The sequence below is a fragment of the Monopterus albus genome, unplaced genomic scaffold, assembly GCF_001952655.1.
Source record: "Monopterus albus unplaced genomic scaffold, M_albus_1.0 scaffold168.1, whole genome shotgun sequence".
Taxonomy (NCBI): Eukaryota; Metazoa; Chordata; class Actinopteri; order Synbranchiformes; family Synbranchidae; genus Monopterus; species Monopterus albus.
This window is the reverse complement of record NW_018128048.1, coordinates 832,720-857,150: the sequence shown is the minus strand read 5'-3', so window position 1 is coordinate 857,150 and position 24,431 is coordinate 832,720. Positions and strand designations below refer to the sequence as shown.

At 39.3% G+C, this 24,431-nt stretch overlaps 1 protein-coding gene across 1 annotated transcript in view; it reads right to left on the bottom strand.

Moving 5' to 3' along the window:
- hipk3b (homeodomain interacting protein kinase 3b) overlaps nucleotides 1–24,090 on the bottom strand; it is a 46,930-nt gene extending 22,840 nt beyond the window's left edge. The window contains exons 1-3 of the mRNA XM_020615669.1: nucleotides 23,728–24,090; nucleotides 10,690–12,004; nucleotides 32–155 (exon numbers count right to left, since the gene is read on the bottom strand). Coding sequence (XP_020471325.1) covers nucleotides 32–155; nucleotides 10,690–12,004; nucleotides 23,728–23,800 — 1,512 coding nt within the window. The 5' untranslated portion in view covers nucleotides 23,801–24,090. The remainder of the gene's footprint in view (nucleotides 1–31; nucleotides 156–10,689; nucleotides 12,005–23,727) is intronic.
- Nucleotides 24,091–24,431: the final 341 nt, after the last annotated feature.

Here is a 24,431-nt window from a genome sequence, read left to right as displayed (position 1 = left end):
AAAAATTGAGTGTGAGAAAAATATTGTTTACCTGGTCATACTCCAGGGCCCCAGGGTAAAGTGGCCATCCCAGAAAAAGTTCAGCTATCACACAGCCTAGGGACCACATGTCTATGGCTTCACAAAACGGCAATCCCAAAATAATCTCTGGAGCCCTGTGGAACAGACAAAGCACACAAATGTTAGTCTACAGTAGCATAACAATAACATTCAGTATGAAAGTATTTAAATGTGGTGTATATAATGGTTTTGTGCCATCTCTATAGCCTACAACTGTAAAAACTAACAGGATGTGTATGCAAAAATAAGCAATGACACTTTCTCTAGTAACTGATAACAAGCTATATTCTTATGTAAAGTAAATGACTAAGCTTCAGCAACCAATCCCCTCAATTTCACCAGTTATGTATCTATTGTTTACTGCTTTGTAAGCTGTTGTTTGTGTCTTGTGCATATAAATAAAAATTATTAGTAAGGTCTTGGAATTCCTGATGATGGTCAGCAGATGGGAATGTGTGGTACATGTTGAACATTGCCAAGTGTTTTATAATCCAGTGCTGTGCATGTACTAGAAATACCAAGCTTCAGTATGCTGAGCCAGTGGGTTAGCAGGTCAGCCAGGCTGGGATCAGAGCTGTGACAGGCTGTTTTATCTGCTCTAGGTTGACAGGAAATTAGAATCATAGTCACTGCTTCTTCACCTACATGCTGGCTCAGTGTTACTTCAAGTAACTCCATAATAGCACTAATATCATGTCACAGGGAAGGTTAGTGGTGACGCAGGCCTGTCAGCACCAATACAGGTAAGACATACTGACAACTGTCAAGAACTAGGTTTAGGAAACACCACAGAGCCTATAAACTCTAACAGTGTCCTAACAGCATGAAGTAGCGAGAGCTTATTTGTCTGATACAAGCCTTTTTGGGCAGAAGTAGCCTGCAAGCTCATTAAAATCAATAAGGTGCAATGAGTATTTAGCACAAAGACTAATAACTTATGGGCCAAGTCAGAACAGAGAAGAATGTCTAAGTCAGATTATGGGACAAAGTAATAATGCTGTAAACTGGTTAAAATGATGAGAGATGTGTGATAAGACTCAGTAAAATATTCATTACATCACATATTCTATGCAACAACAAGGCTGGGAGACAACTGGTCAGTGTTTATAACTGTATCAATATTGCAATCATGCTGTGATAATTATTTAAACACCAATTATATCCCTGTGGCGTACAAAGATGACAACATTGCTCAGAAACTTGTAGAGAAACTTGAGATGGTGATACTTTCCACTTCTGCTGAGAACACAAACAAGATATACCTCCCAACTATTTACCAACACAAAAGACCTTAGCACTGAAATCCAAAGAACGACTAAGGATTAGATTTCAAGATAATTTGTGCTTTTATCCTAAATGTATGTAAAGGGATCCATCAGACAGCTACTGTGTGACGTCTTTGGAGCCATATGAGATTGAACTGGGTGGGAGAGAAGGTACATATGGATAAGATAATATTTCTTTTATTGTGGACCAAACGGGATTCTCCTTGCTTGCTTGAGTACACACTGTTCATAGAGGAGCTGGAGGCTATGATTTCTTTTGGCCGATCATTTTCATTGTAATTTCTGCAATATTTGTTAACCTTGTCTTCATTTTCAGTCAAACTGCCAACTATGCTGCCAATCCATACCTGAAAACATTCTCTAAAACAGCCTGATAAAACAGAAACATGATGTTTTGGTCAACACTATAAAAGCGTAGTCTACATAAGACATACAATCTCCGGTGAAGTTGCAAACAGACTGAATTAGCATAGGTATTTCAGGTCAAACTGCTATCAATATAAATACCATGATATTTGTAGGAGTGCAGGACTGGTCTTGTGTATGTGGATAGCAACAGCAAGTCTAAGACCTACTATATTAAGTTTTAGTCAACTTTATCACATGATCAAAACAAATGCATGCAACAGCTGGTGCAGCAGGCGACACAGCAGCAGAAAACCAACCAGGCAGTTATGCCAACTATTTCAGCCTCACAGGCATGTCCTATTTATAAGGAACGGGTTTCCCCTCGAGGAGTGAAGAGAGAGAGCCAAGCCACATCCTTGCATTCATCTGGACACCAGGGATATACTGTACTGTAAGGCTGATGTCTGGTGTCAAAGTTCATCAACAGCCCCTGTTCATTTAACATACCGTAGTTGGTCAGGCAACTCAAAAACTGCTGAATTAGAGCTTTTATGAACACTGCCTTCCTATTGGTTGCTTTATTTCTTAAAGTCAAAATAAGCCTATAAATTGGGTCCCATGAAAACACTGAGTGCTATCACAAAACAACTCAGTATTATAAATAATTACCATTGTATTTATTACAATGGTAATCACAGTATTTGTATCCATGTGATAGAGAGGGTTTTCCATTATAGGAGCCTACCGAAACGTGTCATGCCGAGTAACACTTGTCACTGGTTCTGCATTTGTTTCTACTACCACTGGAGGTGTGTTCCAGGTACTAAATTTCGGCACCCCCCAGGGAGATAGTGGTAGTACTAAAATGAAGTACCAGGAACGTGACGGAAGAGGGGGTGTGCGTGCACGCAGAGTGGTCACTGGTGATTAGTTAAATGTCCACATCTTCACACCTCAAGCATTAGCATTACAAGCACCATGTATAAACCCACAGCTAACTGCCTGTGTTAGAGCGGAGCAGCCCCTCCCTCCCACACCAAGCACTCGTTAGGTTCCGATACTGGAAATGCAGCAAGTGTATCAGCAAGAGGGGCTGACTGGCAGCTGTACCTTTTCATTATCTTCTTAGAGCATATTAAACATCTTTAAGATTGCCTTAGGTTGTCTGCAAGATTTTACAGACATACATTTTACAGACTGTATTCTGACTGTGAGCAAGACAGCAAACAAGCATATTTCCCAAATTTTCAGTGTTCCTGTCGTATGCAGGTTTTGTTAAGTGTTTGTTTTCCCAGTTTTATCTTATTTTTATCTCATCTGAGTGCAGTGCAGACAAGGTCCATGACACAGCAGAGAAATTATCTCTCTTTCTATTTCTTATTCATGGCCATTATCTCACACTCCAAAAATAGTCCTCTGATCCTCCCTGCTCTGTCCTCACTGAGAGGAACCAAGTATAAAGTGGCATCAAACCAGCTCACACAAAGCAGTAAATTAAGGCTGGTGTTAGGTATTTTTTTTAGTCAGATAGAAATTGGATAGATACTTTATGTATTAGAAATGTTTAGTGGAGAGAGGATGTCTAGTTAGACTGTTAAATGCTTAGGCCTGCTTATGAGTTTCTACAGGGTACATCTGGTCAAGGATAACTAGAGAGAAGAGCTGATGACTGTCAGCAGACAGGGTGTTTAATATTATTATTATGACGTGTATAACTGTAGCCTTAGCCATAATATGTTCTTATGTTTAAGTCACGACATGTTCTAGAAGTCGTGTGAGAATGTTTTTAGTTACACACCACTTAATCAACAGACACACACACACACACACACACACAGATTTGCTTCATGTTTTGACTACTGCTATGGCCAGCTGCAAAGCTGGCAACAGAGACGTCTCGGTTGACGTTTCTGTGTAGTATGGGGCTAGCCCAACCGAGGGGATATAATGTATAGGCCTGGTGGGGTCAGGGGCTTTCATCTTACATCTGCCTGCGTGCAGGTTGGAGGTGCAAGATACTTGAGCATGTAATGTTAATTTTTGCCTGTGTTCATGGAATAAATCAGCACTGTTTTGTAGTTACTTGGACTGCCTCGTCTCTCAGAGTCAGTATGGTAAAAAGTACCGGGTACAACAGGGGGTGGGGTGTTGTTATTACATGCTTACATTACAAAGCCACAAAACAAACTGACAACATGGTGACTCCATGATGGAAGAATGGAGCCATACTGCACGTCTCTTCCTGGAACTGTAATTCGCTGTTAGACCATCCTGCATTATTCAGTGGAACACAGAGACAATGTAGCAAAGGCGGAGGTAGTACCTGCACTTTGATATGCCACGACCTTTGATTAAGGATATAGTACAAGGCTTCAAACACATTTTACAATTGTCAACCGTTCACTGTACTGACATGTGCCAGTGTTTCAGAAAACTTTTTCCATCTCACTGCTATTTTGTCATTTGAATCAAAGCACTCAGATACAGTTTTTGCAACTGTTTTCAGACTCTGAGCTTAGGATGATAAGAACCCCATGCAGAGGGAGCAATTTTAGAAAAACTAATCTTTTAGATTTTTTAACTTTATTTTGAAGTACACTACAAGTCAAAGGTTTGGATGTACTTTCCCATTCAATTCAATGGGATAGTGTGCCTAAACCTTTGCCTCGTAGTGTTGTTGTACCCCGTACTTTTTACCATACTGACTCTGAGAGACGAGGCAGTCCCAGTAACTTCAAAACAGTGCTGATTTATTCAAAGGATCACAAGCAAAATTAACATTACACGCTCAAGTATCTTGCACCTCCAAACTGCACGCAGGCAGATGTAAGATGGAAGACCCTGAGCCCACCAGGCCTATACATTATATCTCTTCGGTTGGGCTAGCCCCATACTACACAGAAACGTCAACCGAGACGTCTCTGTTGCCAGCTTTGCAGCTGGCCATAGCAGTAGTCAAAACATGAAGCAAATCAATGTGTGTGTGTGTGTCTGTTGATTAAGTGGTGTGTAGCTAAAAACATTCTCACAGACTTCTAGAACATGTCGTGACTTAAACATAAGAACATATTATGGCTAAGGCTACAGTTATACACATCATAATAATAATATTAAACACCCTGTCTGCTGACAGTCATCAACTCTTCTTTCTAGTTATCCTTGACCAGATGTACCCTGTAGAAACTCATAAGCATGACTAAGCATTTAACAGTCTAACTAGACATCCTATCTCCACTAAACATTTCTAATACATAAAGTATCTATCCAATATCTGTCTGACTAAAAATACCTAACAGTGTACATGATTATTGGAATTTTATGATAGTAAATGAATTTTACCAATGATACAAGTAATAAGCTATATACAGCTATATTTTTCATGGCAAGCATCCCACTGTTTATTAAACAGGCCAATTTTCTCAGAGGTTTACCCAAAATTGCAGAAAAGAAATTGCTATCAGCAATTTCCACCCTTGACAACCAAATATCTTTGCACGTAGTTGCCAACTACATGGCCTTAGCCATAGAAAATTCCATTTTCAAGGTAGAATCTTCAAGTCCTTGAACACTTTACCTCAAAGCCATTCATTCCACAAAAGAAAACCAAGGACCCACAGATTTTCTAGAGAACAAAGCTAATTAAAGTGTGCACATTCTGCAGGCACGTAGCTGACATGCAAATCCTTTTGTTATTCATAAAGTAAAAATATAACATTGTACAAAAGCAATCTGACCAGTTGCACAATGCCAGTAAAAACATTTGTTGCTATAAATGTGCAGCTGTGCAGAGGGCCCTCATTATGGGCACATGGCACCAATTAAAACAACAAAGAGCTGGAATAAAGTGCTTGGCAATGAGCCTTTAGCATTTGACCTCAAGTCTGAGATATTGTTGTAATGCTTACAAGAACTGGTTCTTATCCAACAAAGTTAAAAAATGTGTAAACTTTCATTCTTAAGACAAAAATTCATCAGGACACAGATCTGGCATAGCATCAAAGTGGACTGAAAAATCAAATGCTCACATTCTGTCAATAAAATACATCATGGTTCAAAAATAGTATGACAAGAAGCAATGATACATAATTTAGGTTCTTGCTACATGACAGACTGTAAACTACTTTGGACATACAAATACCTGGAAATAATATCCACTAACCCATCTGAGTATACAGGTCAAAGAAGTGGAGATGTGTGTGCCCAGTCTTTCACACAGAGACACACACACACACACACTTACCCACAACATAGGACTGACTGGGGGATTGCTTGCTTGTGCTGCAAAAATGTCAGACCTATTTTTTTTTTTAAGGCAAATCTAATCCAGTAGTCTTAAATACATACAAATATTCTGTGATGATAGAACAATGACCAACAGGTTATGGTTTACACAGAGGTACTGGTCCACTGTGGACAATCTGGAATAGATCTATCTGTTGTACTGTATTTATGCCAAATTGATGCATAGGGGCACAAACAACTGTAATTTTGCTATTGTATGTCAAAATTTCTAATGCAAAAACTGTTATCATAAAATTAAAAGTAAATGTAACCATGAAAGAAGGTTTATTAGTATTATTAGTCTCATTTTTACCTACCACAATCATTTTGTACTTCCTCATGATTACTTCAGAAAATTATAAAGTTGAAAAGAATAACAAAACAATTAAACTGCGTCATCTTGTAAATTTTAAGACAATTTTTTCTCACCATTTCCTGATAGAAAATGGCATTTTTTTCCTGTGGGAATCAGGTAGTCAACAGTAAGATGAGAATAATTTTACAAATTAGGACATACAATGGTTTGCAAACAGAACAGTAATAACACTCAATAAATACGCTTCAACATCAACAAGATGATAAATGGTAATCAGGAACTTAATGAAGGAGGTTAAGGTTTCATTTTCATGCTGTGACTGAGTCATGAGAGCCCCTGACTGTGTAAACCGGGGTGACCAATTACGAGTGGGCAATGGCCAAAGGCATGTAAACTGTGAAAGCAGTGGGTGTATCTGTAAAACCCATTGTTTTGAGAGGCTGAGAGTTTTCAGGCATCTACCAGACACCTAATATTGCGGACCAAGAAATATGTAGTACTGTGCACATCACCAAACACAAATGGGCATATGAAAATCAAACAGCTGACATGAGAACGGGCTGACCTTGAACAAGTAACAGAGAGCTCTCTAGTATTTCAAGCTGTCCTTATTTCATTCTGGCTGCTTATGCGCTTTACCATCTATAGAAGTCAAACCAAACTGGCTGGTGTCCCACAAGCTATTTTAAGCAACTCTTCACTCTCAGCCTTGGTAACACTGTTCCCCCACTGTATGCTTTGCATTCTCCTATCTATGAGGGGGTACAACCATGGAGGGACATCATTTTTACACTTACAAGCCAGCAGTTTTCATGTCATTGTTACTTGTAATTATAGCTTTGTCCTGACAAGAGAATAACATCAATAATAATTTAAAATATTCATCTAATATTAAATAATATTTACTAAAGTCCATAATGAAATGTGATGAAACTTCCTTTCTGTTTGTAGCTTATGACTGAGGCTGTGAGTATTATTGCACAATATAACTGGGAAAACAGAAGTATTTAACATTTAGTGGCATCAACAAATTCTGATTCAAATTCCTCAAAAACCCACCAAATGATGGTGATAATTATCATACTGTACTGATATATATTGTATCAAAATACACCATGCGAGAAACAGCTGGTCACTAAAGTTAAAGGTTGACAGAGCTTACAAACAGGGTCAAAGCAGCTGCAGTGCTCACTTCCTCCTCCACAAATATACAGCAAAATATGACAGTTCTATTTTGAACAACATCTTGACACAAAGCCCATTTACAATAATCACAAAAAATCTTGATGAACGAGTTGGATGCAAAGAGAATGCAAATCCTATCTTTGACAGGTATTAAAAAACTACTATAAAGCTATGGCCAATGAATGGGCCTAAGTGTTGTCTTCTCATTTTAGTCAGCGAGAAACCTTATAGTAAATGCAAATACAGACAAATCGGCATTTTTGGTATTTTAATTCTCTGCAGAGCATGCTGCTTCACTGGCTGTGTGTGCAGGCTGTGAGAATTATTCAAATGCCATGTAAAAGCTTTCCACTAAAACAGATAGCACTGACCTGACTATGTTAATTCTCTTCAACCTTAACTGACTTGATCTTGCCAGTTGAGGTCTATGGCACAGGCAGAGCCGGGAAGGCCCACGGCCACCACTGGCCAAAGTCTGGCCACCCCACACTGAACAATATTTTGGCTCGCTAATTTTATTATGTACAGAACCATTTCTCGGCTGCTGCAGTTCCTCTTTTAACAGTGCACTGGTGTTGTGGCAGGAACTGCATTTTTAATGCAGTGTGCTTCTTTCCTATGTTATGATCTTTTAAACACTTACTAACTAGCAACAGTTTAGCAAAAAAATAATAAACAAGAATAAAGGTTGGGAATTTTATATAATGAGTAGAATGCAAAACATGTAGCAGCCCCTCACAACATATAAACAAATGAATTCAGACTAATTTATGCCCGAATACTATCCAAAACGTAAAACACAAATAACCTTTTTAATGGAAAATAAAGGCTTCTAAACCTTCACTGGAAAAGGTTAAAAAAAAAAAAACTTTCAGTGTGGTGGGGATCTTCAATTTTAGTTTGTGCTGGAGGAGGGGTCTGTAAACAGTTCTGTATTCCTACATCTGTTACAAGATCACAACTTTTGAATTTATTCTCATGATCATTAGAACAGGAAAACCAAAAGCTGGGTTTCAACAACAAGCCACAGAAGTCCTGACAGCTGCTAATAATAAAAAAAGTAAAAAGAAATAACAGTAAATCAAAAACAGCACTATTGCTGCCATTACCTTCACTCCCAAAAACTAAATAATTTGCTAATTAGCAAAGTAATTAATTGGTGGTTTTAGTCTCTATATAGGGATTGTTGAAAACTATCAATACAGAAATTGACCAACCTTATCTTTTAACGTTAAATATACAGGATGCGTATATTTAATGGAACACCTGACATAACTAGAAGATTACTTGAAGAGTTTTGAAACCTGGAATGTACATAGGCCCGAACACAGGACAGGAATGCATTGTGTTTGGTGAGTGCATGCCTTGTCAAACAGCATAGACACAGGACTTTTAACATTTTTTTTCCCAGTCTGACATGTTAGCCTCCAGACAGGGCTAACAGCCAGGCTTGATTAAACCTGGTGCCTCATCTCTTCTGTCAGCAGTCACTCTGACCAGAAACCAATGCATTCTTTTTATAGTTAATCTGTAAAATGTAGTAGGCTAGTCATTGTTACTGACTGCATTTATGGACACTACTGTTCACATTGTTGCAAGTTTGATGAATATTACTGCAGCTGCTGAGATGATTAGACAGTTGATAATGTTGCAAAGGTGTCTTCAGTAAAGTCTGTGATAAGGGCAATATACTGTATACAGCTCTACATTATCTTAAAGTTTACTAGTAGTTTATTCTCTATTTTCATTGTTAATTTAATCACTTTGCAGTCACTTTGCAGTCACTTTTTAAATGGTTAATTTAATCACTTTGCAGTCACTTTTTAAATTTATTTCCATTCTTCCTGTGCCAACTGTGGAGGCTCAGTCACACCTAGCAACATATAAAGATTGTCACTTCATGCATTATAATCTATTTGTGTGTGTAAATATAGATTTAAACAAACACAAAACCAGGCTGGGTCACAGTTATGCATCTCAAGTGTAAGCAAAGCTCGAGTGAAGCACGAGACATTGCAGGCTCTGGGTAAACAGGTGCACTGATTAAAAAGGAAGCATATCTGTTACAGCAGATGAAAGACTGAAATGCAGCTGATGGAGACAGGCTCTGTGTCACTTCGATTTGGTTGAATATGGCCTTTTCCCATTAGCTCAATAGCACTTTAACTGTGACATGGTGTAATCACAAGCATTTCCACTGTGTCCTCACAGGAGTGGGTCACTAACAGAGGGACAGCACAATCCAGGCATCCTGGTTTGAATTCAAATTATTTCACAACGGTTAATCAAACTATCAAATATATGCTGCCATGATAAGATTAAAACATTTGGTTTGACTAGAAAGATGTGGCAATAGTACTTGATAATGTCAGAAGGTAATAAATAAGAAAATAGCATACATACTGTACGAAAACCATTTACTCTTTATAAGATATGAATGCATGCATATATACAGATTCCTAAGCAAACTGTCATCTGAGGGGACTATTATTACAAAATGGCTTACTTAAATGTTCTTATTATCTCAAAGTCTTTATGCAAACTAGGGAATGATACAAACCAAACAGACAGCCGGGTCACTCCTGCCTCTTATGCAACAGTTGACATCATTCAAGGTCTATTTTTCTAATCAAACCAAAGCACTCAACATATTGCACATCCAAGACCAACAAAAACAAAGGCATCCTTCTAACACAAACATTAGCTGGCGTATGTACTACCATGTCATAGCTCATGGCCCATAACAGTGGAGTTAAGTTTGGAATGGCTTCCAGTAATTTTGCTCCCAGTCTTTACATAACCTAACTGTTCACACCATGTATTAGTGTGTCTGAAAATATTTTTTCTTTCATAACTTCCATTAATCCATTCAGGGAAAATTGGAGCTACACAAAAAAACAGCAGAAATGTTCACCAAGTTAATTAAACACTGATTCCACATTTTTTGTAAAGTCTGGCAGAACACAGTTTTCTTTTCCAGGCAGTAGGGACCTGAACAGCCAGTGTGTAGCCTGCTAGTAAACACTGCAGGACCACATTTTTTCCAGATTCTGCGGTGTGTGGCTCATAAATAGGCAGGATGTTTTGCAGTATGGGAGACATTCCTTCCTTTGCTGGAGATAGGACAGCTTTTTTTTTTTTTTACCCGAATGTGTTGAACACTAACACAGAGAAATTAAAAAGGACAAAAATCTCAAATTATTTTGTACTCACCTATAGTACCGAGACTGGAGGTACGTGGAGCACACTGCTTTGGACACGTGACTGGCTGAGCCAAAGTCTATCACTTTCACCTTGTATGGTTGCCTCACTGGGTCCACCAGCATTATGTTCTCTGGCTTCAGGTCTGCATGAATCAGGCCCATGCTCTTCAGCTTTTTCAGAGCTGTAGCTACCTGCTGTAGCACAGGTCTGATCACTTTCAGGGGCAGAGGGCTGAACTTATTCTGCTTCAGAAAATCATACAGGTTTTGCTCAAGCATCTCAAACACCAGGCAGGTATGGCTGCGGTGCTGGAAGCATTCAAAGGCTCGCACCAGGTTGTGCTCATCTGCATTCTCCCCACTCAGACGAGCAAGGATGCCGACTTCGATTTGACCCTGCCGTGCATATGAAGGGTGGTTCTTCAGCATCTTCACAGCCACTACCTCACCTGTGCCCCTCTTCCAGCACTTTACAACCTGGCCAAATGTGCCACGTCCCAAGAAATCCAGCACTTCATAAGTATTCTTCATAGAACATAGGACTTCATGTTGTACTACCTGATAGTCCCCATCCCCTCCTCCCGTCCCTCCTGCTGCACCTACACCCCCAGGCCCCGCAACCTGTTTAGACGGGCCCCCTCCAGCCCCTACTACCGCAGGTGCAGTCACGGCCGTGTTCCCCACATTCGTCGTTTGCAACATGGCAGGCAACATTGACAGTTCCTCCACAATCTGCATGGTGCTCCCTCGGTTATCCAACTCCTCACTTTTACGTTTCAGCCCACATCGCTGAGAGCTGTCTGCTGAGTTCAAACCTCCACAGTTCTCGTCTCTGTCACCCTCCTCCTCCTCCCTGCCTTTCTCACCTTGTCCACCGCAGCCCTCTCCCCTTCCCCCTCCTCCTGCCCCTGCTGCTCCACTGCTGCCCCCACTTCCTGTGTCTGTTTGCTGCTGCTCCTTGCCCTGCGAGTGGACAGCCCCTGTGTCCTGCTGCTGCTGGGCTGCAGCTGGGCCTGGTCCTCCGCCTCCTCCTCTTCTACCTGGCTGTTGTCTCTGTACGCCACGCACCACCACCGTCTGCACTGGATACTCTTGTCCTCCACGTACTTTCACACCCACTGCTAAGTCTCGCTTCACAAACGAGTGGGCTTGTTTCGTTGTGTGCACAATGCCAAGGGTTCTGCTGTTCAGATAAGTCCGGGGGTGTGCCCTCTCATGGTACACACAACTGCTGGGCTCAACTTTAAGTTTCTTCACACTGCTAAAGGCACTTGTCTGGGTTTGATAAATGTGTGGTGGGTAGACCAAGACTTGTGAGGCCATACCTGTACACAAAGACAATAAAACAGAAGGTCATTAGTTTGGATCCCCAGCAAACAACATATGCCATTTTAGCATGTTACAAAGAATGATGCTATTAAAAAAAAACAAAAAAAAACACTATGCTGAACTGCCTGCCTGTTACACCATCTGTAGAAAAACTAAAGAACAAATCTGAGTCCTTTCTTGTCTTTATTTATAAAACTGTGTACATGCACACATCTGTGCAAATTTTATTAACCACAATTAACTTGAGACAGTGTGCACTTTGGTGAGCTGCATATCCCATCTAAAACAGTCCCACAATTAACCATAAATGACCAATGCAAAACATGATATACACATTGTTCCTGTGGAGGATGAAGAGTGCATATAAAAAAAAGATAAGTTTGAGAGGCTGATAGCTGTAGAAGCTGTTAACACAGCAAAGAGGAAAATCATTAACTTGAGCTAAGTGGTCAGGCGTGGAGGTGGATATCTTAAACGGACCAGTACGGACCAGCTGGCAGAGACACAGGGACATTGAAGCTTGGTATTTGTTCAGCATGTAAAGGCTATAGGCAAGTAGATAGCTGATGAAATCACACCTCCCAAAACCAGCCATGTTTTTTTTACTCGTCTTCACAGATGATGATGAAAGCAGGAGATAGGTGAGGTGACAGGAGATGACAGAGAATGTCTAGCAGCACCACAGTTTCTCCAACATACGCTGTGCACCTGGTGACCCAGACAGCAGTCGTATTCACCGAGGAGCTTTTATACAAAACAAAAATATATGAAAATTATTTTAAATTATAATTGGCCAAATATTCACCATATTAGAAGACTCTGTTAAAAGTCTTAGAAGGAATTTTCCCAATTTCTATAAAGAAAATTGATGACTATTTCTTCAATTAGCTTACTGTGGTCGAAATGAAAAGATTATCAGGGAATGGCGAGCCAGACGTTTCCAGACCTGCCATCTGACACAGCATTCTTCTTCCCATTTGGTGCACTCTGGCTAAAAACCAACCATGACTGACTGTGAGCATCAAATGGACCAACCCTCTCCTCTGAGTGTTTAGGAATGTGGTGATGAGCCAGTGCCACATGTTCAATTAATTAATGGCAGCTTAATAATGAACCACAGATGTAAGTAGTTAAGATCTGGATTGGCCTTTGTCTTTTAAATCAGAGAGGTGCTTATGGAATAATTAGCCTCCTACAAACGAGAAAACAATACTGTATAACACAGATACCTGAACGTGTATTGCACTGTGCACTCATGATTATTGGTTTGATATGAAGCAAAATTAAACCTGTAAGAAGGATAAATATACAATCTGGTTTCAATTCACTGCTTCACCATCTGTAATACCAATTTCACTCATACCCAAAATGAGTATACACATGGGTCAGAGTTTCCAGGGAAGTACACACATTATCATGTCAAGTTTGTTTTTATAAATCCCGTCTTTGCATGCATGCTATGCATGTCTCGAGCTCTATTTTGTTCACACACAACAGTTATAAATGAGGCTCCAGGTTACTGTGGCCAGGTCAGACTGTCTACTGGGCAGCTTTCAGGAATGAATGTGTGATCATGTGAACGTGATCAAGACATTGCTGTAAAAGAAAAGTTTCTCTTAGACAAACTACCCTGAATAAAAACTCCCGTCACACCAAACACATGTCAAATGGACCAGAACAAAAGAGCATGTAGAAGTATGGTGCTTGAGAACACAATCACCAATCTGCTCAATCCACTGCAACTCGTCCAACACCTCCACATAGTAGATGACTAACTTCTCAAAGGCTTGCCTGACCTTTTCCTGTCATTTCCATGCATCCTACTGCAGGTCTCCAGGCAACCAACAGAGAGGGAGAGAGGATAACAGACAAAGAGAGAAATAAAGCATCATCAGGAACATATGTCCTTTAACAGGGTTTATTCTTGCCTCTTTCCAAATCATGTACGAGTTTGAGAGCAGATAATGTAACTCACGCTCACACACATCTTGCTGAATTATACTGAAATTCAATTGTGTATAACACAAAAAGACCAGGGGAGGAAAATACATTTCGTGATACTTAACATCTGTGAAAACCATATTCAAAATACTTATCTGTGCGCCTTACTACAGTCTGTTACCTACTTTCATTCTGGGGCACATTCACTGAGATGCAAGCAGCTGATCCCCAGAGGTTTCCATACTTTAATCAACAGTGCATTTACACACACCCACACACACAAAAAGTGCATTTACACAACCATGTTACTTACATAAAAACCTAATTAGATATTTCTGTATATTTTTTTTATTATCATTTTTATTGCCTTATGTCCCCAACTCATTAAAAAAGGTTTTGTTTCTAGAAGTTTATCTAAAGGGACACAGAAAGGTTTGGGCTCTTAGTGTCCCTGCAGTCTCTTTAAATAAGTATCCCTGATGGAAAACTCACTTGTGTTGTAACAACACTTATGCTGTGAGGCACCCCTTTGACTATATTCTGAGCAGCAAGATGAGGTCAACCTGTTCCCTTGCCAGCTTTCTCCACAACACACCCTGCAGTACCGTTTACTATATTCCCCGTTAGAAAAGGTTTATCAAATCATGCAAAGCAGGGCTCAGGAGGGCAGCTGTTTTAGTGAAGGAAAACAAATTTGGAAGTGCTCCATCAGGAAATTAAAATCTGCCACACTGATACACCAATAAGTGTTCTAGCTGTCCAGCCTGAAAGCTTATACAAAACATTTTCATTCTATACTCGAAACAGCTCAAATATACTGTATTTGTAATAGAGCTCACTAGATTTTATTTAAGCTTAGGCTGATAGTGTACTGCCAGCCCTGTGATGGTATCAACTATCCATCACACTCGCTATGTTTAGGAAATGAAGATTTCCAACTTTTCCAGTCCTAAATGGGAGATTTAAAAAAAAAGAAGCCCAATATGGAGGCAGGCAGCAAGAGCAATGCACATCACACTGCAGTATTCCCTCAAGCTTTTGTGGTTTTGAATGTTAAGATGGTATTTTCAAACAATTCTTGATCTACTGATAAACTGTTAAATATGCTAGCTACTATTAGAGCTGCAAAAATAAGGGCAAAGTTTCTATAGTGGCACAGAGTAATGTCAACCCCTGCTTGGATGAAAGCGTGACTTGTGAGAGTATATTAGGACTAAACAATTTTGGAAAATAATCCAATTGCTTTTTTTTTTGCAACTGTACAATTTAATATGCTATTTTCCCCCTTTTCCTTCTGTATTATTCAGGACAAACAAGCTTTAATGTTAATAACAGTGGGAAGACAAACCCAACATCCTCATCCTCATGCACTGGTGGTGCAGAGGGTTGGTTTCATTGCAGTTCAGTTTGCTGCGAATTAAACTGTATTTCTATTTTTCACTTTCCTCTCTTTGGCTATAGACTAGAGTGTGTGAGAATTCAAACTGTACAGTAGTAAATTCATAAAATTCTGCAGATCTGAGCTCATCACAGACTTTGAATTGTGTATTAGAACTTTTGATTAAACCAGGGCACAAAACTAAGCTAATCAACATGCTGCATAAACTCAGGCTAGCTTCATTCTGCCTACCTCTTATGCAGTCAAACGTGACTGGTAGTGGACTCAGCGGTCCTGAATCCTCTGTTGTTTGCACAGTTTCAATTGCTAGATGCACTGAACTATTTGAAGCATTCAACTTTTTTTCTCTGCTACACCTTTGTCTTTTTTTAAACTGTGTTATTCAAGTAAAGTGAGTCAACAACAGTCAGTGCTGCTGCCTCAGTCTTTAAGGATGATAATGGTACAAAGAGTAAGAGGGTGGCGGAGCCTTTGGACTGAACCAAAGTAATTGGTGGAGGGAGACAGGGTGAGAGAGGCAACAGCCATTGAACCACAGCAGGCTGCACTGCTCCACATGCATAAAGATGACAGAGCCTGTCTTCATCCTCTGATCTCACTGCTTTTCTAAATTGGTTTTGTTTAGTAGGTTATTATGAAGTTTTCACTATTGTGGACAATAAATTTAAGCATTAAAAATGACTAATTGCATCCAGTATTAATCTAATATGGGACAGGCTATTATATTTATCAAAACAGAAAATCCTGTATTATAAGGAAAAGGTAGCAACTGTGTTTTGTTTTTTTAAATGTTGGAGTAAATTTGTTGTGTTTCCTCACACTGTCACTACCTTAGCCAGACACTTTGGCACATCACCTGTTCATGCCATGCATCCTCTGCTCAAAAACTAAAACAGGTCTGGAAGACCAACTTACCGTTTCACTTTGACACAAGTGTTACTCAGTTGTCTACATTTGGTTTTTGCTCACTGTTGTGCGCAACTAACATCACCAAAGTGAAATGTATTTGTATGCCTTTTTGTGCCCACTCACTAATTTACTCTGCAGGTTTCATGTGAAGCATGCGAAGGAGGGTGGTGTGTGTGCATCTGAAGCCTGCGGAGTTGCTGGTCCGACTGTTTAGAATCTGTAGCATTTAAAAACACTTTTTAATGGCAGTTTAAATCGCAGCTTTTGTGATTTGAAAACTGTTCTGTTCAGGATTTCGATTTGAAAAACGATACATCATTCAGTCCTAATACACATTAAATGCTGCTGATTGTGCACATACTGTACTGCACAGGTTTCTGCAAGGAGCAGAACAAACTCGGCAGACATAGCCCAGTATAGGGAGACTTCTATCTGTCATCTTAATAGACAACTATGTCCCAACCAATTGAACACCACAGTTGTAAACAATTTAGATCCATATTCCAGACCTACCATTTCTTAACTGTCAATTTCAATATCATGCCAAGAAGCAGACTACATTGTTAAATAAATGACAAGTGCTTCTCTTCTTTACCAGTGCTTGCTTATTCACAACAAAATAAATCAAAAGTATAACTACATGGCAGGTTTAGGTAGGTAGGTACTTTATTGATCCCACAGTGGGGAAATTTCTGAAGCCAAGCCAATTTCTATAGCCATACCATATGAAGACCCAAGACAGTGGTGCACCATTTTCATATATGTACTTGCTAAAAAACTGTTGACAGAGAGAAAAACAAAGCAAGTTAGACAAATGGCCAGTAATGTCAGAGTTTAAGTGATATAAGCCAAATTAAATATTGCACAGCAAAGAATTTTCCATAATGTACAACTGAAATATTACATCCATACTGTAGGTTTTGTCTTAGTGCTTGGAGAATGGAAATATTATCTGGCTGGTCTGAAGATGAGAGGATGCTGTCTGGTGCCAGAGTCTCTAGACAGAGGGAGCCTGCTCTTGGATCACTCTCACCAACTGAGCAATCAAGATGTCCAGTTTTGAATGCCAACTTAAGTGCAACACAACACCCAAATTCAATTTAAAACCTGGACATAGTTGGTTTCCCTGACCACACTAATACAGTCACTAAATGGCTCTGAGACATAAGGTAGCCTTTGTTGTGACAAAGGCAAAAGAATGGCAGCTGCTGCTATAATTACCATTTGAAGCTGGATACTCCCTTGGTCAGTGGTGAAGCTTCTCCTGTGGCACTGCCTTACACCCTTTAAAGCTGCAGAACCTTTCCAGCAACCCTAAGCTGCTAAGTAACTGCTCACAATTGAACTTTTGACACTGGCCTACACCCAAAATTTAATTGAGAAGAAAATAAACATTAGACACCTGTCTACAAGCAAATGGTACTTACTGACAAAACAAATGTCCCTTAAGAAAGACAAATAACAGTAACAGGTGAAAGGACAAACAGGTGATGACAGTCAACAAACACAAAGTAACACATAATCACTCCACTCCATTTTCTCACTCACTAAGAAAACCAAACAGATTTTCTAATCTACAGTAAAAAGGCATGTCTCCATTTAGATTTTGTGTAAATTTACTGAAGACATCAACAATATAGAAGCTGAATATGGTGCCTCAACCTCACTGCTTACCCCAAAAAGTTCTTTCCATTACCAACAGTCATAGCTGAGAGGCAAGACTGCCTAAAACCAGCGCTGTATGAACACACCCTTGCCACAAGTCAGTTAGGAGCTACTGAAACTATTCATGACCATATGACCTGAACTCACAGCTAAATGCAAAACTGCTGCTGTGATCAGTCCATCCTATTCTCTGGCACAGAAGACTACTAACAGTTTTGTCAAAGGCCAGATGATTATGAAAGCAGCTTGGGTTGTCACCCAACCTATAACACATTCTGTTATGTAGCTCACTTTCTGTACAAAAAAAAGCAAACAGAATACAAAAAAACACTGTAAAGTACCACAAAACATATAAATCAATGAATAGTAAAACTAAAGTTAACTGCCCTTACCCTATAAATTTGGTAAGTTATGCTACTGAAGCCCAGGTAAAAATGAGAATCGCAATCTTGTCATTCAGAACTACATGTGATTTTAATTTCATTCATCCAACATGAGCCAGGAGATGTTTGGTTATTTGTGAACTAATGCAATGGAGTCTTCTTGGCTACTGCTCAGGTCAGATGATGATACCAAATGCAGACACTGGAAACCAAAGTACCTACTTTAGACCCTGTCAGCTTCCTGCCATAAGCATTGGTTGCCATCTTAACTCGCAATCTCACTACACACTGTGGAGCTTTGTCTGTGCCTCATGAACATAACCTTCTATGCTCATTAGATAAAAAAAGCCTTCTATTTTCTGAAGCATGTGACTACATGGTATTTCCGCTATGATTTAGAAGTCTTCTGCTTTTTTGATTAACTACACAGGGAAGATATTGTACAGTTGACTATTATGCTTTATGAAGGGGGCTGAACATGGTATATGAACAGCATAAGAGTACCAACTAATCTACCACCTAATGATAATTTTCCTCTACTCAATAATATAAATGTTTTCTGTATGAATGCCTCAACTAAATTGGTAGGGACAGGTTGACATTATCATGGCATTCTTAATTCAGTATCTGTTAATTCAACATACAGTACATAAAGAAGTGACCGTCACCTTTCTGTACAAGCTGTAAATGAAAACTTCATTCAGCACAAATGGGCACAGATTTTAGAAGACAGAGGCTTTATGTGGGAAAATATGAAATATACTAAATGGATGCCAGATTTAAAGAGGAAAACTAAATTTCTGATGCCTGAAATGTATGTAGGCCAAGTTTCACAAATACACAAATGTGTAAATACAAAATTTAACATGTAAAACTTATTCAATCCAGCCACAAAAAAAGACACACACCCAAGAATCACCAGCCATTTGTTGATTCATCAAAGCCACCAGTCTATAAAACATACTGTATGTATGTATTAACAGCTGTCAGAAAGTTGCAAACACTGAAATATTAAATGCCCCTGCAATCAGGATCACAATCAACAAAGCACCACACAGACTGTTACACTTCTCATTGAACAGAGTAGCAGAGTGAGCTTTTTTGCCTTAAACCACTTTTTTTTTTCCCTTCACCAGTTTCTGGAGAAACTCAGTTATTGTGTTACTACAATCCAGGGCTCAGACCATATCCCTAAATGCATATAGGTAATTATATACTGAAACAGATGTTTACTTCTTATAAAAATTTATATTTTTCACCCATCACTTTTTGAAAATAGAAGGCTTTTTTATCTATCTCATGGTGGTGTCAGTTTACCACACAGCACCTTCTTGTCATGGTGCTCTCCCCATAAACTCGCCTTGTGTCTGTACACACAAATCAAGATGACGTCAATCAGAAGCCTGTCTTGGAGTTGACCACAGTGTAACAGAAAGCTGACCCAAGTACAGCAGATCTGTGCATCATGCGAACACCTTCCCACGTCCCACTGCCTCCCCACCCGTTAACAACCAACACTATCCACTAATATCAATTATTGTAGGGGATAATACTGTTTACACATTTATTTACTGGCCTCACTGACTTTCTTCATCCACATTGGTTGACTTTCCTCTGGTATTACTGGTATCACCACCACGCAACCTCCCCCCCTGTGGCCTGGCTACTGATAAGCTGAGGAATTTGACATAGGTACAGCAGGCAGGAGAGTCTATGCAAAGGGAGAATTATACAAACTTTGCACTACAGTGCTGCACTATACTCATGGTGGTGTCTCAGGTTTACAGTACTCACAGTTAGTAACGAGTGGTTGCTTCACTACCATAAATGTTTTATACACAGTGTGTTGTGAAACTTGAATACCAGCTTGTGTCTACTCACAAGAAAGGATGTTTATGGTAATAAGTAACTCGAAACAAATGTAAACAAATGCTTTCTTACCATTTGTATTATACTAGTGTTCCACACAACAAAAACAACTACAAGTAAAAACCGCAGTAATATTTGTTCCAGTAACAAGAACTGTTAACTACAACTACAATGCATTATACTTTAGTGGCTGTCCCATAAGCCAAAGCAGTAAAAACTTTCATTAACTCTCTGATGTAACGCTGGAGTTTTTCAGCTTAGGAAAACAAAACAAAGACCAACAATATGCAATTCCTTAGTTCCCAAGCAACAAAGGAAGAAGTACTAATGATACAGAGCACACATGCAGGTGGGGAAAGTACATAACTCTTTGGTCTACTAGGGCTGTATAACTAATACTGAATATTTGATTATATAATTAAATATCTAACCAAATGGATGTCTCTCATATATCTCCTCTTATAGAGGCAACGCACAAAAATAAATATTCAAATAGTTGAATATGTGTTGTTTTAGAACAAATATTCAAACATTATTTTTGGCCAATTTTGATAGCACTATGGTCTACACTTGTCACTTTGTAAACCTTGAATTTCTTTCCGTTTTACAAACCACTTAAGTGTTATTGGGACCAAAAGTCCAGGATTTCTCTACCAGAGAAAGGCTTAGGCATAGCATCTTAATGAATCAATATAAATTCTTGAAATCCTGAGAGTGACCTTTGCTTTTGTGCCATTTCAGTAAACGTACATTTGCGGTAAATGTTACATATATAAAGTTTAAATATTATAAGTGGTTCAGCTCAAACGCCATGATGTGCAAAATGTCAGATGACGGGTGGCTATATTAGCCCCATTGAGTCAAGATAGTCCATAAATAGGCCACATTTTATGAACTGTCGTGACTCAGGATGGTCAGCTGACTCCAAATATCTCTTAGAACAACAGAGTGAGAAAGACTGCACACTGAGCTCTTGGTTTGCTTTGATATTATCTCTGGCTACGAGATGTGAGGCTGTGGAAGTCGACTGAGCAGTGTGCAGGTTCTATTTTAAACATTCTGTTCCTGTCGGGAGCCAACGCCAGATAACACCTGTCTGCAGATATCAAGCTGATGGCAACAAAAACAGTGCAGATGAATCACTTTCTGTTGTCTGTGCTCAAACTGATCATTAAAGTGGATGTCTGCACTTGCCTGGACTTAGTTGAAGCATCTGCTACTGTATATAGCTGTATGGGATAGCATTGTTTGTTGCATAATGATGATGCTCTTGTTAGCAATATCCAGGACTACTCCTGTTTTGCAGGTGATTTGGTGACATCCAAATCCTTCTCACATACAGTAGGAGCTCAGGAATTAACCCTATACCCCCCTCTTCAACATGAGATCACCTCTTCAAGGGGATACAAGACCAACTAAATTATTACAGCCACATTTAGTATGATTAACTTGACTTTTGATTTTTACTTCATGTTGTTCAGTGTGTTTATACCTGCTAAGCTGACCAATGTCACAGGTAACAGATAGACACTACTCTCTTTCACAGTACAATTCTTACTATACATTTTTATGAAAGCACTTTTATGCTTTCTTGGTCTAAAAATGCTCACTGCACAAACTTCATGAACAGGACACCAGCCACAAAATATCTGACAGTTCCAACGGGCACTTACTAGTGTTGTCACGATACCAATATTTTGGTACCGGTACCGGTACCAAAATGTATTTCGATACTTTCGATACTTTCGATACTTTTGGATAGTTTTTCAGACAAAAAGAGAAGGCAAAAAATGTCATTACTGACTTTATTTTAATAGAAAATCTTAGAATAACATCAAAATAAAATTCAAAATACTAGGCTTTTCTTATTGCACTCAAAAAAAAATTTTTTTTAGAACAGTCAGTGTGAGTAAATAAAAAGTATGAAGTTAGAAGTTCTAACTTAGAAAAAAATATTTTCATTACATATAGCCTGTCTTAAGTAGGACCAGTGTTTTTAAATGGTATGTTACCAGTCTTTATAACATATTAAATGGCTAAATATGTATGTAAAACACTGAACGACTGTGCTGTAACCACATTTAACGTTTTGAAAAAACACATTTTTTTATTAAAATTTAGAAAAAAAAAATCTATGTTTGATAAGAACTCTTTATCATGTGTTGCACACTTAAAACTATTGAACTATTGCATTTGAAAAGGGCACATGTCATGAGTAAATTACCTGTCGTTCCCTGAACTCAGTGTGCAGGTCTGGGTGTTTCCGCCCTTAGCCATGCATGTTTTAAAACATCGTTTACACAATGGCGCATCAACGTTAATTGCCTCTCCTTGCTCATTTGTTTTTATGCCGAAGTACTGCCATATAGCACTTCGCGCCCCTCGTTTGTCCACAAGTTGCGGGGTGGTGACTGTTACAGCAGCCATTCTCCTCTCCGTGCTCCTCTCTCTCGCTCTCTCGCTCTATCCCTCTCCCTCTCCAACGTCTCTGCTCTCTCCAAGCTTTCCTCCTGCTCCGTTTGTTGCTCCAGTCCACGCTGCTCAGTGAGCAGAGGACGAGGAAGCTGTTTCCTGCTCTGTTTTCCTCTGTTGCGGGCGGGCGCTGCGGGCGGGCACAGCCGGCGGCGCTGCAAGTACCGGTCCCATCCAAATGCAGTATAGTACCATTTTAAATGCCTCAGTACCGCGGTACCATACTAGTACCGGTATATCGTGCAACACTAGCACTTACAGTAAAATGCTGACCTGCATTTAGCCAGTGGACAGGGTTAGTTTTCCACCTTGAAAGAGGCTTGCAAGATATTAACAGGCTAATCTTGCAGGACCTAGCATGTAGTTTTGACATATGTTCAGGTTAAATACTTAAAAATATTCACGGAGGTTACTTTTTTTAAAATCGTACTATTATGCTTACAGCTTAATAACAGGTGACATTACTAGACGCAGTACAAACTTTGACCAAGTAGAATCCAGCAGGTGTGATTTGTAAATTTGGTCTAATAGATTTTTGCCTTATGGGTGAACATTAACACGATCTTGTAATGTTTTATAAGTGGGTCACGTCCGACATATAACTACATAGCCACAATACAGCACTCACAAGTGACTCACTCAGCCCATGATGCCCATTTATGGTAGGCAAGCAGGTAAACAAAATTGGCTTGTGTTAGTTAATAAGTAAATAAGTAAGCTAATGAGTTCAAGTTAAGCAACGTGTAACTAATAAATCAACGGGTCGCCGTGCAACACCGAAATAATAAATACCAAGGTCTAATGCACTCACATTAATCATTACCACCAGCGTCATGGCTGTTTAGTGTTGTTTGGCAGAATAATAAAACTGATTTACCAAAGGTAAAAAATGATATAGAGAGCTACGTACAAAGCCAAATATCAATGTTGATACGGTTGACACCTCATAATGTTAAAACCAAAAACAGCTAGCTAAGTTTGTAGCCAAGTTTTGACTTTGTATTACGTCACATATAAACTATCGTTTCAAAGGTTAAGCAAAACAAATACCACATTTAACAGCCTTCAGTCAACTGCTTACCTTCACATAGAGTCACCATAAATATAATCCAGGGCTTCTCTGAACATGTTATGGACTTATAAATCCATATCATGCACAGTTCGCCTGCATTGCTGCCATCTTGTCCAAGACGACAGGAAGGGAGAGCTCGCTCTCGGTAACGCCACCATCTCCCACATTTTAAACATTAAATAACTCCTGCATACGACCATCCATAAACACCATACTAAGCCCAAGTTGTAGCTACACCGTTCAAATTCGTTTCCTTCTTCTTAGGGCAAGGTAGCCCATCTCTGAAAGGGTGTCCGCTATCCTGTCTAGACGTACGCTCCCGCGGCCCTACCAGCCTCTAACATGTCCCTTTTCTCTAGCAACTGCAAGCGAATGTTTGTGAACTGACGGCATTGGCTAGACCAGAGTAACCGATCAATGAGCAAGTACATTCACAAAGACTCAAGATTCACGGGTATGGCATATTCATGTGCAATGCAACACATGCCAATACAATGCAAAGCCATACATAAGATAAAAAAACGGAAACATTATTTTCAATAGAATAGCCCTATATTTAGTAAAAAAAAAAAAATTGCCGAGAAGATACGCATTAAGACTGTAAAATATTAAATTATTTGTTTAAAATGAAATAGAAATGAAGGAATGGACAGCTGTGGTCAGAGGGGTTATAGCGCACACTTGACTTGGAAATAAAATGTATATTCAATATA